Raw genomic sequence first — 17,721 nt, forward strand, 5'->3', positions numbered from 1 at the left:
TCTCAGGCTGCTGACCTACTTCCAGCAGTGCTTCTCTGGGTATCCCACCTGGTCCTTGCTCCAGCCCTTTGCTCTCTTTCTCAGACAGACATCAATGAGTAGGGGACAATGTTTCTGGTATGTCAAGTCATGTGAGACAAGAAGGGTCATAGGTGCCAAATCTCAGCTAGAAGGGAGTTACAGAAAACAGACCAGAGAGTACAAGAAAGAGCAGGACAAAATGCAGAAACTCATCTTCTGGCTTTAGGATTGTTCCTCTCCCTGCCCCACAACCCCTGAGCAGACTTGCCAGGGTCAGCAGGTAGAAGGATGTGCCTGTTTCCTGCCTCTGGCACTGAGGGTAGAACAGTGGTAAAGAGGTTCAAGTGCTATATGCGAAAGGGATAATGGTCCACACATATATGGGACCAAGTAATGTGCTAAGAGGTCACGTTTCATGTGTGGAGATTTACAGGTCTGCCCCTGCCAGCAGAGCTGGCAGTGAAATACATGAAGTGTTTTCACCTCAAGTTGACAGGGCAAATGAAATCTCATAAGGAAGGCATGGTTATAGCCACATCACAGGTAAAGGCGGTATCCCACAGAGTCCCAGGATGCTGGGGAAAAAAAAAAAAAAAAGCTCCACTGGCCAGAGGGCAGTTTTGCCAAATAAGCTCCCCTTTTATACTGCCTGGACAGAACACTTGTTTTGGACTTCATGTTATGCACTTCATGTTTTGGTTTGGTTTGGTTTGGTTTGGTTTGGTTTGTTTGTTTTGGTTTTGGTTGGTTTTGTTTTGGTTTTACTTACAGATTTAGAAATGTAACTGATGACATAACTATGATCTCATCTGACCCTTTTGCCTGCATCTGTACCATGGGACTCAGGGTCACTTTCCAGGTCCTAGGTTTGAGCTCTGCTGTGTCCCAGCCCAAGGCAGGACAGGACCCTGGCACACACCATTCCCCCATTTGCCTGTGCTAAGCCCTAGCCACTGTCCCGTCCACAGGCAACAGATCTGGACATTTCAAACAAATTATCGAGGTCCTAAAATTCTGCCCCCCTTCTGTCTGCAGGGGAACAAGAGCATCTCCAGAAACTTGGATGTATGATGAATCCGGCAGCACTGGTTACCAGGTGAGATATTTTGTTTTTGTTCATCTGTCTAGAGTAGCTCTAACAGGAAACCATTCTAGTATAGACCAGGTCATAGCAAGCTACGTGTCTGCAGTTTTTATCTTGCCTTTCTAACACAGCGAGTGAAACAGTTTACAAAATTCAGGCTTGAAAAGACCAAAACGTGGAGGTGTGAGAAAACTGCAATAAATGATGTGTTTAAAACTCTCTTGTTCCAGAATCCTTGTGAGGTCAACTCTGTACCATTCTCTCTCACTTCACCTTATTTTAATCTTGCTTTTCAGCCATCACTGGTACAGATACATACTTGCTAAGTAAAAAGAAAGCTGAGATTGGGAAATACAGAGGTTCTTTAATAGAAATACAGTGGAGAGCCTAGCAGAAAAGTCAGAATCACACTTCCCAGCTTCAAAGAACATGGAATTATGAACAGCTAATTACTTTACTAATCTCATCCCCAGAGCTATACTTTGATGGGCAAGATCCTGAATGCTCTGAGAGGGCTATTCCAAGTTCACAAGTATATGAAAAGGGAAAGTAATTAAATATTAGCTGCCATATACTTTTGTTATACTTTAAAAGTAAAAAACATAGAATATTTATAGTAACAAACTAGTTGATAAAATTCCAGAAAGGGAAACTGTTCTTAATATCTCAGTGTAATCTTTTACTTTTTTTTTTTTCATTTCATATTCAGTAATGAGTCTCACAACACTCGTGCCAGTTAAAGAAAACTGTCTAGATGGCATATGTGGGGAACTGAAACATGGGACGAGCTAAGGGCACGTTTGTCTGTCATCCTGTAGTGCTGTGTGAGAAATCCCTGAGCTATCCGCAAACCAGGTGGTACAGCAAAGTGCAATACGAGCAAAGACACCAGGTTTGATCTTAAACTGAACGTTCCCAGCTAATAAATCTGATCTCTCCGCAGGGTCAATTAACCCACGTACGGTGCTGTGCTAATGTAGCAATTGGTTGGATCTCTGGAGATCTCACCAGCTTGCTCCTTGGTATTATCCTGTAGGTACACTGTAAATCTCCTGCCAGGAGCCAGGCAGGCAGAAGGCAGCAGGTCAGTAAATGGAGTGTGAGGTTTCCTAGTTCACCAGTAACATGCCATCATGGCAAAGACCACCAAACAGTATCCTGGGCTGCATTAGGAGGAATGTTACCAGCAGGAGTAGGGAGATGATCCTTCCTTACACTCAGCACCAGTAAGGCCAGTGGTGAGGTGGAGTGCTGGGACCAGTTCTGTGCTCCCCAGTACAAGAGACAGGGACGTGGTGGGGAGAGAGAGTCCAGCCACAAGGCCACAAGGATGATTAAGGGTCTGGAGCATCTCTTATATGAAGAAAGAAGATGGAGCCAGGCTCTTCGCAGTGGTGTCCAGCACCCCAACAAGAGGCAATGGGCACACAAATAACATGAGGCTCCCCCTGAGCAGCAGGCAGCACTTCTGTGCTGTGCGGGTGAGGAGCCCTGGCACAGGCTGCCCAGAGAGCTGTGGGGGCTCCTTGGGGATCTCCAGAAGCCGCCTGGGCCTGGCCCTGGGCAGCCTGCTCTGGGTGGCCCTGCTTGGGCAGGGCTTGGAGCAGGTGGCCTCCAGGGGTTCCTTCTCACCTCAGCCATTTGGTGACTCTGTAATGTGCTCACTTATGTACTCACTTCCTTTTTTTTTTTTTTTTTTTTTTTAACCTTTGCTTCTAGCTATGAATCAGCCTGAAAACGTCCAGCACACCAGCATTTGCAGTGTGGTCTGCGAGCCTGCACAACTTCTGCACCTCAACATCTGCCACCCTTGGGCTCCCCTGACAGAGCCCTGTCCATTTCCCTCTGTGGCCCACGGCACACACCCAGAGATCTGGAATCCCAGTTTCCAGCTAAGAAAGGGTATTTCTGCCCTGTCAAGCAACAGTCTGAACTTGAGTGGAGCAAGAAGTTAAAGCGGTGCTTCAGTGCCAGCCTCAGTGACTTCATCTTGAGGTCTTTTCCAACCTAGAAATTCTGTGATTCTGTGATCACGGGTTGTTTTGGGGCACGGATTGGGTGAAATAACACACACAGGTGAGAGGTTCCCTGCCTAGGAGTAGGTCAGTGTGAGACAGAGGGCGAGCAGGCACAGCAAACAGCACAAAACCGAGGACACAGCGATAAGGCAGCGCCCCAAAACACCCCCCAAAAAAAGGGGGAAACTCGCGTCTACACGAAGCGGGGAGGGGGCACGCAGCGCCTGGATGGCGGCAGCAGGGGCCGGGCCCGGCCTCCCCTCAGCGCCCCGGCGGCGGGGGCGGGCGCTGCGGGCGCCGAGGGCGGTGCCGGGCGGGTCCCGGGGCCGCCGCCGGCCGCTGGGTGCGGGGGGGGACGGGGACACAGAGACACAGGGACACAGAGACACAGGGACACGGCGACGGGCTCGGGCTGCGGCCGCTGGGTGCGCGGCGTGGCGGCGGTGGCGGCGGTGGGGGCTGGTATCGCGGCTCCCATTATGGTCAGCCATGGCGGGGCTGGCGGGCGGGCTGGGCGAGCTGCGCTGGTACGCGCTGGTCGCCCTCTTCGTGGCGGCGCTGGCCACGCTGGCCGTCTACCTGGTGCAGTACGCGCTGCTGGCACTGCGAGGGGAAAGGCGGCGGAGGACCCCCAAGCAGCAGCAGGAGCACCACCACCATCAGCAGGAGGAGCAGTCCCAGCAGCAGCAGCCCCCGTGGCGGCCTGGGGACGAGCTGCTGGAGGAGGGCGGCTCGGTGCTGGGCTGGGCGCTGTCGCTGGGCAGCTGGCGGCGGCAGTGGCGGCGGGCATGGGTGGCGGCGCTGCGCCACGAGGCGGCGGCCAGGGCGGTGAGTGCCGGGGAGCTGCGGGGAAGGGAGGAGTGGGACGGCACGGGGAGAAACCCAGGCCCTCCGCGCTCAAACACAGCCCCGCCGCCTGCCTGAGGGGCTCCGGGGTGCCTGCGGTGCAGGGCGGCGGAGGGGAGCCCTCGGTGGGGCAGTGGGGGGGTGGCTGTGCCCAAAAGGCAGCGAGGTTAGGGGCAGCAAATGTCCCAGTTGTGGGGACTGGGAGCTGGCTGCTTTAGTGGAAAACGCTGGGGATGAACGAGCCGGTGCTGCTGCGTGGCGTGAGCCTGAGAGGGAGCCTGCCCGCAGCACTCGTGGTGCTGGCAGGGCTCCGTGTGGCCGGGCAGCAGCGACCCGGGGCTTGCCGAGCGTGGTGGGGGAGGCTGGGGCAGGAGGAAGAGCCGGGCAACATGTGTGCCTGGGAGATAAGGAGAGCAGCGCGACGTGCGGAAGGAAAATACGGCGTCCTGCGGGCTTGCAGGGCTCAGAAAGACTGGGTTGAGACACGAGGGTTTGCTGGTGGAAGAGGGGAGCCGAAAGGATTTGGGAACAGGTGCTGGGAAGCGAAACGGAGAGGCGAGCAGCAGCGTCTTGTCCCTATCCAGAGAGCGAAGCCGCGGAGCCTGGTGTGCAGCTGGAGAGCGAGCAGCTGGAGCGGTGTCTTGCCATGAGTTCACCGCCTGGCACTGCAGCAGCGTGCTGCTCCCCAGCACCAGGCAGCTCGTCAAATCCCTGCCTGCTGCTGTGCTGGCATGCGCACCGCCTGGGGAATGCAATAGCTGGTGCCCCAGGAGCGTGACCTCACCGCCAAAACCTGCGCCTGCTGCCCTGCTGCTGCTGCCAACGCCGAGTAGCTGTCAGCGCTGCCGCTTCCACGCACCAGCAAGGCCTGGGGAGGGGCTCGTCCCTCACCTCTGCAAGCTGGGCTTTGGGTTTTCTTAGTTTTGGTGTAGACTAGAGCAGCTGCATGACCTCCCTCCCCCCCCAAAAAAAAAAAAAAAATTATTATTTTATTTCTAGGCCAAACCAAAAACGCTCGTGGAGCATAACTCTGGTTAATCCTTATCAGGAAGAGCAGTTTCGCTGAGCTCTGTCGCTGCGCACGGGCTTCGCCCTGCAGCATGTTGTATACCTTCATATTCTGTACAGTGAAAGATGATTAGGCCGGTATGTATGTCCTAAGTATAGGTTTTCAGGCTCTACCTTGTATTACATGGTGAGCTGTCACACAATTAAAACACATGAGTTTTGACATAGGCTTGCAGTTCTGTCGCTGGTTCTTCCAGGATCTTTACAGGCCATGAATTTTCATCACTCCTTTTCAAGTGATGGGTTTGTCAGCTAATAATGCTTCTCTTCTTCTTTCTTAGGATTCACAATTGCTGACATTTGAGGAAGATGACCGACCAGAACCACTTGAGCTAGCAGTTAAACAAGTTGTTAGTGTGGTAAAGTCAGCTCAAGAGAAGGTAAACTTCATTTTTGTTTTGTTTCAGTTTACTTTTTAGCAAGAAGTGTAACTTTTTGTATGAGTGTCAGCAGGAGTTTGATTTCTCAGTACTTTGAACATTTGACCTGATGAGTTTGTGGAGGCTGGTAAGGGACTGCCTCTCTAATGAGCCTGTGCAAACTCTTTGCATTGATTCACTTCTTGTGCAAGTCATGAACAGCGTGCTCCAGGGCTTCTACCAAATGAACAATAACTAGAGCTATGCCAAGTTTATAGAAACACCTTTTGTCACCTCCTACAGCAGCCTTATCCCACCCCCCCCCGTCATTACGGCTCCCCGTCCTATTGTTGAAGCGTGGGGTGGGGAATTCATGAAGAAGGAAAGGGACACTTCTCCTCTGGGACAGGAAAGCATCTTTGTCTGCCTTTTGCTTGCTGTTTGTGTGGCTGATTACAGGTTTGCTTCATGAGTCCGAGCCAGATAAGGATCAGTGGGGCAGGTGCAGAGTCCTCAGGGTGACATCGTGGCTACTGAATCCTATATTCAGTGAGGAAGGGATTGTTTGCTTCTTCCTCACCCACCCCCCCAGCACCTACCAGGAAGTGTTTTTTCCCACACTTCGTGCACACAATATTAAAATAAGGCAGAATGTGGCTCTTAAAATAGTGTACAGATGCCTTAAAAGGAAAAAAAACGGTTGTGTGCTTATTAGCAACGACAACTTTTGCGTTTTCATCCTAGTTACTGTAACTACTAGTCAACATGCACTGATGCTTCAGGCACCTGAATCAGTTTAGCTTAATACTTCTAGTTCTGCTTTGTTGTTTTTGTTTGCTTGTCTGATTTAAATGTTAAGCAGCTATACTGTGATTCCTTTAAAAACTATGCATGCTCATCTGTCTGATACTCATCTTAAAGTCACGCCCTGATTGATCAGTGGCAGCTGGGGGTTGCCAGTGTGTAAAGACATTTGTGCACTTGTTCTCTAGCCTTGATTCAATTTTTTATTTTTTTTTTTCCTACCAGTGCTCCCTGCCCCAGCAGTTAGGGCTAGTGAGATTGAAGCTCTCTCCTCCCTTGGCAAAGTTGTGATGTTTCAGGAGCGTTGGCCCCACAGTGGCCTGAGGCGGGTGACACAAAGCCATGCTGTGGGGCTGCTCTCTCGCCCTGTTCTACCTGGAGCTTTGTGCTGTTGCCCGCAGTCCCCTGGTCCTTGTCTGACCTTGGGTTGAGCCATTTCAGGATGCTAATGGAGCTGTTAATATTGCAACCAGCAATCTAATGGGGTTTCATAGCAGCTTGAAGCAATATAGGCACTTTTTAAAATGTATTGGATTAAGACAGTTTTGCTTATGTAAATTGGGTTGTTCTGAATTGCGCCAATACCTGTTTCCATAATCGTGTGTGTAGCTGCTAGAAAAATTGCTCTGAATGATTCGTACGCCTTCAGTTAAGGTATAACCTGAATAATTTATTTGGATTTCAGTATGTAATAGCCTTGGAATTGCACTCGGGTGCTACTTTCGCTCCTTCACTAAATTTGTACCTTTCTCTAAACACCTCAGGAGTTTTCTCATGTGGTAATTCTCTCTCTTATGTACTCTTCAGGAAATACCAAAGGTCCAAAGTTTTGGATTTATTTTTTTTTTCCCCCTGCTCTTCAAAGCCTTAATCTTTGCAAGCATTACCAGAAAACACAACATGAAATTGAAATCTCTCTTGGCAGCTTGTCCAGGCTCAGGCCTCTGGTCTGACTGGCTCTGAATGTGGCTTGTGACCATATGCTGCTTGTTTATCAATGCTGTAGCGTCCCACAGAGCTCTGCACTTGCCTGGGGCATCAGCTGGCACAGGACTGCTTTCCTGTAACTGGTTCAGCATGCTGCTTTACTTGTGATCTGGGTGGCGAGAGCGTATAGGAGCCTTGGTCAGCAGCCAGGGCTTGATTTATTGCATGTCGTTTCTAAATAGGTATTTTGAAGACTTTGCATCAGCGAGGTTGTGGTCATCAAAGGAAACAGAGGAATGAGGGTGAGAGTTCAAAATCTGTAACCGTGGGATGCAGAGGTGTGGCGATGGATCCCTGTGGCATGCTTCTCTTTTGTGGTGGATAGTTTTATCCTCTTGAGTGCTGGGCCATGGAGCACACCAGAGGAGGATCCTGCATGGTGCTGGGTGCGAGCCTCGTGCCTGGCAAGGCTCGCCTGCACTCATGCCGAATCAATACAGGATTGCCAGACAGGCTGTCACTGTTTTATTACCGCTGACAGCCCTGTTTATGAGCAGGCCGCGCTCCGACACGTGCTGTCCTGAGGTGCATGCGGCTGTCCTTGCCTTGAAGGAGCTCGAGGCTGTAAAAGCGGCATGTGTTGGCCGATGCGAACGCTGTCAGGGAAGCTGCTGGCTGTGAACTTGGCAAACGCCGCTGCGATCGTGACGGAGCTGCTCCGTGGAGGAAGGTTACACCGCGCTGCCTCTCGACAAAGCCTCTATTTATACGTAGCTGTCGCTCCAGATTTGGGCTGGAGCCTAAACATATAGAACGAAGAGGCCTGTTTTCATTGTGTGGTGTTGGCTGTTTTGTTTCAATAAAGTAAACATTAGCAATATTCTCAGCTGATCCTGCCAACCTTTCCATTACTGCAGTCTATTTTCAGAGGCTTTGAACTTCCCAGAAACAATAAAAGGCTACAGGGAAGACAATTCTCTTGTTGCGAGCTTGGCACGGAAGGGTTTAGGCAGAGCAAACTTCCAAGTCTGTTCCCTAACCGTAAAACTGGAGCAGAAATCCCCTCCTTTTCAAGCTTAAACAGAGCTGAGAAATGCCTTCAGAGGGCCCACTGCTCGCTTTTCCTTTCACAAGTGGTTCATGAGAAGTTGCTGTCAGAGGAGTGACTGTCCCGCATCGCGTTAGGCAATAGCAAATAGAAAAGCTAACGGGAAGCCTTGATCTGATGAATCTCACTGGGAGAAGTCGTGGAGGGGAAGGAGGGCTCTCTGCAGGCTGACAAAAAGGCCTCGTTCAACCGCGCGGCTGTTGCAGCTTCATCCTTGTCTCCCTTTGCTTCCAGCTGGCAGCCCGTGCTGGCATCCTGCCGCAGCTCACCCAGCTCCACTCGCTCCAAAGCAAGTGAAGGCATTGCGAAGCAAAGGCTGTTTTCCACCGCAGGAGAGGCTGTTTTCTCATCCTGAATGCTACAGCATTACCTGGGATTCGTCCCTGGTTGTGTGCATGTGTTTATCGACGATTAGTGTTGGTGGGTTGAACCGCCCTGACCACCACGTGCAATCTCTGTTGTCCTTTAACTCCTTCTTGTGCTTCAGAAGCTGTCCTGGAGATTTGCTCTTTTAATTATTGTTTGCTTGTTTTTTATTTATTATTTTTTTTACAACCTTAAGAAGAATCATAGCCTATGCAGCTATTTTTTGTATATATTTTTTTTTCCTGTACTAGCATAATCCTTTATCCTGACGGTATTTACTTTTTTTTCCCTGGTGCTTTCTGTCACTAAGTACATTACGGAGGAGTTATGTTTCCTTCCAGCCTTTGTTTGGCTTGGGTAAATAAGGTGTTCCTCAAGTCTCCTTTCACAGTGCTGGTTTGCCAGTCACGCCTTTGCGTCCGGTCTCTGCGGCCGCTCCAGTTGGATTCACGTTCCTTGAACATGATGGCTAAAGTGAAGCACAGCACAACAACAAGGTCTCCCTGTGTGTTGAGATCGACTGCTTCCCTGTGCCTCCGACAGCTCTTCCCAATGCATTTAAGGCTTCTCATCTGCCTCTCCTGCGGCTGCTTCACACTGTGGTTGACTTGATACATCCAGGTTTCTCTTACTTTGGTTTTCTCCTAGTGATACTGCCTCTATAGAGTGGAGCTTATTTCTTGATTCTGGCACACGTGCTCTGAATTTGGTGTTACATTTCTCTTCTAGTCATCAAGGTTTTTCAGCTTTTCTGTGTAATGTCCTTATCTCCCTTTATATTGCTGCCTCCCAGCTTTCTTTCCTCAGTTCATATTTTCTTTCAGTTTTCTGCTGAGGAGTTTTGGACATAGGTGTCCTTGTTAAAACAGGCAAGACAGCATAATAGATCTAACCTACCTAGGAACTGAGTTTCTTGTCAAAGGAAGACGTCCAGGCTGGGATTTGTTTGCTTCAGTGGCGATAATGCTGGTTTTGGCACTGTCAGGCAGCTGCAGATGCTCGTGGTCCTCCTGCAGGTTTGTGCCACATCTGCCAGCAAGTGCCAGGGGTACCCTAGCACCCCAGTGCCTTTCTCCAAGTTACTGTAGGACAAGCTGGCAAACCTCTCTTGCATTTTTTGTCTTCCATTTGTATCAGTGTCTTCAGCTATGCCACCTTCTAAGTTGCTTGTTTAACCTGCATGTTAGTGAGGCCAAACTACCCGGTCTATTTCTGGTGTTTATTTTCCACCTTCTTAAATATAGGTACTGCTTCTTGTCCTCCCACCATCTGATGATCGCTTGGCCTGATAGGCTGATTGAAAAGTCTACCTCTCGCGTCTGCTTCTACTCCCTGATTGTTGTTTTTAACCACCCTTCCCCCTGCCCTTTTTTCCACTGCTTTGAATTTGTCTGCCTGTCAGACACAAAGGAATGGATAAATTCACTTGGTGTATCAGTTTTTGTTTTGCTTCTGTTGCTCCTGTGGTATCTCCTCCTCCTGTGCACTCATTCCGTCATTCACCCTGCCTTCATCCCTGTGCTTATTGTCACTTTGGAAAACTGATCTGAGGTTTTCTCATTATATTTGCAGGCAAACTTGCTTTGATAACAGCTTCTAAAAATCATCTACTAGCTGTGCCTGGGTTAGACATTGCGTTTGTGTTCTGTCCTTGATTTTGTCTGTCATTTAATGAGCTGCTCGAGTGAAGACGGAATGGCGTAGAAGCTACAGAAAGCCCCTCAAGAAGTTGATGTACAGGCTCGCTTAGCCAAGGAAGGTGTTGTAATTCTCCTCTCAAACAGCTGAGTGTAATGACTGTGAAAAGGCAGAAGTTTCTGACTGGAAAAGTTTCCTGTGGGGAGGTTTTAAGCTGAGCACGCAAACCATCTTTGTGGCCGTGGACAAGATAACATGTCTGTGACAGAATGAGGGCCTTCTCTTTCTCAGAGCGGTAATCCAGAACCAAAATTGGAAATTGTGGGGCTCCTAAATCTCATAGCATCCCAATCCCTGGAGTTGAGATGAAAACAGTGTTCACTGCGTTGCTGCCTCAGGGTATACTTGTTTTCTTGTGCAAACTTTGAAAGATTTTTATTGCTTACATGGTACTGATACATGTTTCTTGGCCTCGAGTAACTTGTTCTTTCTTGAAGTAGATGCTAAATGCAGTAAAACTGATTTCTGTCCAGAGGAAAACCAATCAGGCCCGTAACATTGGGAGTTTTACACACGCACACGATACAGTCAGGCTTGGGGAAGGTGGAGAAGAACTTCTGCTGGACTGTATGAACTTCCTTCTGAAATCATGGCCATTCACCATCCCTCTTACCACAGGAGGGGCTCTCCTGTCTCGCACAGAGAGATGGGGAAGAAGTGCTGATCTGGAGGAGTAACAGCAAGGCTGTGTGTGAAGCACAAATCTGTGTGGTGCCAGGAACAATACTGAAACATCTCAAGGCAAGAGGACAGCCTGAGTGACAAGGAGAGGCATTCTGGTTCTCCTTGAACTGAAGTAGCTTTTGCTGAAAGGAGAGAAGCTGAAATTCTGCAGCTCTGTCCAGAGGAACTGCAGAGTCAAGATCGAGAGGGGAAAGGCAGAGCAGGAGGGCAGGACTTTGGTAGCTGTGAGCACACATGTTTGGGCACTTCAGTTACTTGGAAAAATATTTGTCTTACTCTGACTGTAATGTTTCTTCAGTCTTGTTCCTTCTTGTTTGCCTCGAACAGTGTTTTAGGGTAATTTTACTAATAACTTTAGAGGAAGGGCTGGGAGCCACTGCTGGATAGAAGATCCTCAAAGGGCACAGAGAGATGCCTTGCTGGTGGTGGAGTGTCTGTCCATGGGGAGATGCTGGTGTGATAAGGCACTTTGGTCTTGCTGGTGGAAGAGTCCTGGTGTCTTTGTGCCACTGCTTCACCTCACCCTTCTACTGCAAGAGTACGAGGTCTTGCTTGTCCAGCTACAAGATAGCGAAGGCGAGGAGCTGGAGCATAACCCCTCTGGGAATCCAGAGTTTTTCCCTTTTCCTGCTGGCAAATGCATTTTGTCTCTAGCTAGAGCTTTGCAGGATAGGAATGAGCTGGGGTTTTTGGTAGTTGCTCTTCACTGGCTCAGAGAAAGGGAATTTGAGGAAGCAGGCTGGATGGGGCCATGGTGGAAGAAGAGCACAGCACAGGAAGCTTCAGTATTTTTATTTATGTTGCTATTCTGGAGCAGATGGCCTACATATTTCTGCTCAGGTCTATCAAAAGAATCTGCTACATTTCTAAAGAAATGTCACTTACAAAGAGAAGTGGCAGTTGCGGTCTCTTGCTAGTAGGCAGCATCTTAGATGAAAACAGAACCTCTTTCTCTTCAAGTTTTTACCAAGAATTCTACTTTCTCAGTGTTCTTACTCTGTAAACCATCGTGCTACTCCAGGTACAAAGGTTTTTGTGTGATATATGTAATTTTCCATCAGCAAACAGGGAAATAAAAGTAGAAGTTCCACCACTTGGATCATGTTTCCATCTTCTACTTGAAAGTGAAAACAAAAGAAAAAAGTAGCACATGAACGCACTCTTCTACTGCGCTTTTGTTTGTTTTATTTAAAGCAGTAATCAGCTGTGTACCTGGTAACCCTGTCTCTTAGATGTCCAGAAGCTCCAGATGAATGGCTCTGCGCCACATGTGCAGCAGGTCCAACTTGTTCTGAATGCATGAACTTCCCATGCATGTGTGGGTCAGATGGGTATGGGTGGTAAACCACCGTGCTTAGGATATGCAAGTGTCAGCAGTATTTGCATCAGACCTGTCCTTTTTCTCTTCTCTGCGCTCCATAAAGAGGAAGGACCTGTCATTTTCTGTCATCTTTAAGGAAAAAACATGCTAATCCATCCTCATTGTGAATGAATTGAGTGATTCTGTGTTTTGACTCAACTACAAGTAAAATGAGCAGTTAGGCGTTTTGGTCTTGTTAGCTATAAAAAACGCTTAAAACTCTTTTCTGTTATGTCCTAATTGTGGCTGCTTATGGTGATTATATGGGATTAAGGGACATAAATCAGCTTTGAGGGAATTTAGGTTTTGGGGAAGAAGAGAGGTGAGGGAAGCAGATTTTTCCCACTTCCCACCTAGAGTTTGCAGAAGACAAACCTGAAAAGGCAAATCTCGATGCTCATGGGTGTGGCTGTGATAGTTATTTGTCCTGTCCACTCCCTCCCCCTGCTCCTTTGTAATTTCTTCCTTAATGGATGTGCTCAGAAGCCCTTGATGGTGCTCTGGTGCTTCTTACAACGTATCCAGTAGAGCCCTGGGAAATGGGCTGTGTATTTAAGGAGAGACTGATAAGAATCTTCCTTAGGTACGTGATTCATTTTAAACCTTCAGCTTTAGTTCCAGTGCTCGTAAGTGAAGCAGTAAGTGCACAAACATAATTCACTGGCGTATGTGCAGAGTCTCCCTCAAACAAATCTTGCAGCAAACGATTTGTGCATCGCATTAACCTGGTTAACTTGGCCTGAATCCATCCAAGGAGCATTTAACTCACCTTTCCAGTGGTGGAGCTGTGGGACAGTAACCACAGAGGAAGTGCGATGAGCAGCTGTCTTCAACCAGCAGAGGCTGCAACTTTGCAAAGTGAACTTCTCTCCCTGGCTTAATGCATGACTTGACTTCTGTACCTGGGGCCTTCCTCTGCTGCCAGGTGCTTTCTGCATGTTCGTGGGACTTTGAGCACCAGCTCAAAACCTCAATTACTTTCAAGAGGGAGAGGAAAAAACAACAACAAAAAAACATCCTGTATTTGTAAACTCACTGTGATAACAGGTTAAATTGCTGCTTATAAAGCTCAGGGTGTGTACTTAAGTAAGCGTATGGCATTCAGGCTTGTCCCACACATTTAGCTTCACCACCAACACTCAGTGCCTTTCTTGGTTTGGTCAAAGACTCAGACTTTTAAAGGCTTCTGCCCATCACCACCCCAGTGGTGGAATTACTCAAAATCATCTCAGCAGCAGCATTATGCCAAAGTTTCACATTTGTAGGATGTGAAAAATAAAATAAATAAAAATTAAAAAATAAAAAATAAAAAATAAAAATATAAAAAAATAAAAAACTAAAATAAATCTTGCCTGGTTCATTGTAATGAACCTATCATCCTATGATAGGATGCCTGGTTCTGGGTAGGAAAGGAGGGAGAACAAACTTGTTTTTATCCACAGTAAAAAATTTAGATCTTAGAGATTCTGATGTATAGGTCTGTGAAACACAAGGAGTCTTCGTCAGGTGAGGAGTTATCTTGTGTTATATAACACAAAAGAAATTTTGGAAAATGCCAGAATTCTCAGGTATTAATCCAGAAGTGTATGTTTGAACTGCAGTGTTTGGAATTGAATGTGTAGAAGGAGGTAGGGATGTTAATGAAATTGCCTGGAAATCTTCTAGCTGCAGAACGTAGCATAATTCTGGTAGCCTAAAATCCTTCATTTTCTTAGTTGCTTTCTTGCTTTCACCATTCTTCTGAAGACTAAATTATTTTTCTCTTCCTTTGCCTCTTCCCCCTTTAATTTCTTTAGGTGGTTTCTTGTAATGTTGTGGGAGATTCCGTTACGTTTGTTTTCAGTGTCTCACGTACTTCACCTGAAGCTGCAGAAAGCCAGTCATACAGCGTGAAACTGTCTCCAGTTTTCTTGCAGGTAAGGCATTAAGTATTATTCTCTATTATTTTTTTTATTCTCTTGTTACATCTCATCCCCCAGCTCAGCTGAAAGATTTGAAAGATGGTATCAGGTTTTCACCTCCTGTTTGAAAAATGCATGTAAGCTTATCTGAACTCCAGTAAAACATTTAATAATGTTACAGTTCTATCTGGGGTGAGTTATAAATTCATGAATTAAGCCTCTTCTTTAGGACAAATGGATAAATAAATCTTTGGGTAGATTGTTGAGATATGTAGAACAAAGATACTCTTTTTAACTGGCATATGCTCTCGAGTAACTTTTGGTTTCTTAGACTGTCACTTGAGCACATGCTGACTCAGCAACAGGTATTCTTCCTTTGGTGAGCATCAGCGTGGAGCTTGACTTAAAATTTCTTTAAATGTTACCAGAACCCTCTCCAATAACTTCTTTCCTATCCACAGCTTCAGCTCTACGTGAAAGACAAAGGAGATGATGTCAAAGTTGAGTGGGTCCTCATTAATACCGATGAAACCAACTTTGAAATCCAGCCAACAGGGCAGGAGGTCAGTCAGTAAGTTTTATTTGTTGCAACAAATGCAAAGGTGCACTTCAGACGTGGAGGGACCTTAGACAACCTCTGCCAAGTCTGCCCCAGGTGGTCACTCTGTCCCTCTGCTCAAGGAGGCAGAAAAGATGGGTCTCCAACCCTCTAATGCTTTAAATTAGCAGTAATGGTGGCTAGGGCTAAGCTATCAGGTCAGGTTGGAACAACTGAAGTAAAAGTGCCTGTTCCTTTCTGCTGGCCACATTCAGCAGCAGAATGGGGCAGTTATCTGTTGACAATGGTATCCTTAAACTGCTTCAGTGAAACTTGCCATGGCTCATCCATCAAAACCCCGCATCTCTGAAATCTGAGAGCGTCTCTCAGGATCACTGAAGCATTAAAGATAAACCTGCATTTGACAGACAAGTGACCTGGCAAACGTTTTTCAGCCAAATACAAAGGTGTGAAGAATGTCTGTTACTAAATGCCTTCTTTTAGAGCACTTGTAAAATAATGAAAAAAATGTAATGATGTTCCCATCAAAGTAATTAAAAAATTGCCCCTTCTTTAACTTAATTAGTTTTGGAATCTGGTAACCCTGGTTCAGATACAGCTCTGAAAAAATTTAAAAAAAAAATAAGGAAATGATGGGTTATCTAGAAATATCTTGAGGCTTTCTGAATTGCACCTTATCTTAGTACATAAATTCTGGTTTTTGACACATGTCCTGAAAGAGTTCCTTCTGCCTTTGAATCTTCATAATTTTGGGTGGTGGTGGGGGTCACAAACATGGTGACTTTTACACCTTTCCTACACCAGTGGGTGTGTGGTTGCTTGTGTATTACGAGCTTGGTTTTCTGATTGAAAGCCTTGCTAAAGATTAAGGTTAGTGTATAGCAGAGCTGCTTTCTGAAGACCTGTACTAAGTGACCCAGAATCATAATTTATTACCATAGCTTTTGTACACAAGAATGTTAAGCTCATAACTAAAGAGAAGCAAGTCTTTTGAAGTGCGTTTTAATGGGGATTTTACTGTGCATCTAGCAGTGTAAATGATCACTTTTTGAACAAGCATTAAGTGCTTAACATGTGCGAATGACTTTGGCACTGTCACTGACCTTCACTGGACTTCAAAACCTGCTTTTGGAGAGGTGCCTAAGTCCAGAGTTACAAAGCGGTTGCAGCGTGCTTTGCCTGTGTTTTTTAAATGAGCCTGTTAAGTTCTTACTACTTAAGGGCTTTTTTTCCCCTTTGAAGTTTCTGTTAGCGTTTGTGGAGATGGCAACAAAGGAAGAGCTATTTAATGTATATAACAAAGAGCAACCTACCCCTTGGAAGTGCCTTCAGCTCTTAAACTTTAATGTTGGCTTTTGTGTCTCTTTTTTCTTTTCCTCTTTCGGAAGAGATACTTTGTGTACAAATACAGATCTGTAATTGCTGATGATTATCTACACAATAGTTCTGTCATCAGTCAAAAGAAGTGGATATAACGACCTATTTTCTGCTGATAAAAGCTGGATGAGCCGGAGCTACCTTTGGCAACCTGGCTGACTTGCGGGGCTTGGGTTGCTCGTGGTTCCGCTACCCTGACCTTGTGTGCTGCCTGGCCTCGAGCTAGCCACAGCAGCTCGCTGTCAGCCCCTGGCCTGTGTCAATCCCACAGTAAAATGTGTTGGATTGAACCTTTTTGCTTGGCAGTTAAATCACTGTGACTTTGCAGGGTATGGTGTGATAGAGCATCACTTTCCGAATAAGGATGGCTAAAAAAAAAAAAGGTTGGCCGGAAAGGAAGCTCTTTAACCAAATTGTCTTGCAAATAACTATGGAAAAAAAAAAAAAAAACCACACACACACACAGGAAATATCTACTAGTGGTATTCCAATGACAGTTGTTGCTGTTATTATTACTAAATAACAAATACCAGGTTAGGTTGGTGGCAAAGTGAGAACTGGCTGGAATTTTACTACTTGGCAACATTCTTCGTCGAACAATGTGTAGGTAAGGGTAGGGGTGTGGCAAATCACCCCCAAAACAGTAAAAACAGCAAAAACAGCCAACAGTTTATCTGCTTATTAAAATATCCCTCAAAATAAAAATTAGTGAAACTGAGGCTTTCATCAGCCTAATTTTACTTCTTTCAGATTTTTAAAAGTATTACCTGCATCTGCAGGAGTACGCTGCTGCCTCTTTCTTTGGCAGTTGTTTTGGGTACCACAGTGTGAGCAAGGCAGCGCTGCAGAGGAATTAGCTGGTGCTCTTGCGGGTTTTGAACAGTAGCTGGATGTCATCAGGGGATAGGTACGTAAGGAGGTGATGAAACAGGATTTCTGTACGCAACGTTCCCGGGATTTTTATGAAACGCCCTGGATGTTTCTGTAACACTTGGGTGATTGGGAAAGGGGTGTTACTCCCGATTGGCTTGACCTGTTGTATAAGCTGCAAGCATCCCTTTAGGAGATCAGAAGTAACTGTGTGTGTGTTTTCCTACTTTTAAAAAAGGGCTGAGGGTTTTAAGTGACAGACCATCACTTGACAAAGCTGGGCCTGCTTTGTTGGTGCTGCTTGCTGTGAATCGGTCACGGCATGCTTGCTGTAGGCATCCTCCCTTCTGCCAGCAGCATGTGGAAGGGCACCTTTTTTTCTTTTTCTGCTTTGTATACTTATTGCATTGCCCATCTATTCTGTATCTTCACCTGTAAGGTGCTTCCCTTTCTTTTAAAGCCTTGCTCTGCAGTAACACGGTCTCTCAATGTGGTACCGTGTAAGAAGAGACAGATGAGTCCTCAGATCTTTGTCTTCAACTTCAATCTTTTCTTTAGAAAACAAACCTCTTGGAGATTTCTCCAAGAAAAAAGGGCTGCCTTCAGAGCAGAGGTAGCATCAAACTGCCCTTTATGTGACAGCTTCATTTGAAGATTTGCTCCCTTGTAGA

At 46.7% G+C, this 17,721-nt stretch overlaps 1 protein-coding gene across 2 annotated transcripts in view; it reads left to right on the forward strand.

Moving 5' to 3' along the window:
• Positions 1-3,458: 3,458 nt before the first annotated feature.
• Positions 3,459-17,721, forward strand: part of C2CD2 (C2 calcium dependent domain containing 2) — a 39,343-nt gene continuing 25,080 nt past the window's right edge. The window contains exons 1-4 of one of the 2 annotated variants that reach the window (XM_027448547.3): positions 3,459-3,951; positions 5,319-5,417; positions 14,140-14,259; positions 14,706-14,807. In XM_027448547.3, the coding sequence (XP_027304348.3) occupies positions 3,613-3,951; positions 5,319-5,417; positions 14,140-14,259; positions 14,706-14,807 (660 nt within the window). In that variant the 5' untranslated portion in view covers positions 3,459-3,612. The remainder of the gene's footprint in view (positions 3,952-5,318; positions 5,418-14,139; positions 14,260-14,705; positions 14,808-17,721) is intronic. The other variant, XM_027448539.3, reaches the window with a different exon arrangement.

The sequence above is a fragment of the Anas platyrhynchos genome, chromosome 1, assembly GCF_047663525.1.
Source record: "Anas platyrhynchos isolate ZD024472 breed Pekin duck chromosome 1, IASCAAS_PekinDuck_T2T, whole genome shotgun sequence".
In the NCBI taxonomy this organism is placed as follows: domain Eukaryota; kingdom Metazoa; phylum Chordata; class Aves; order Anseriformes; family Anatidae; genus Anas; species Anas platyrhynchos.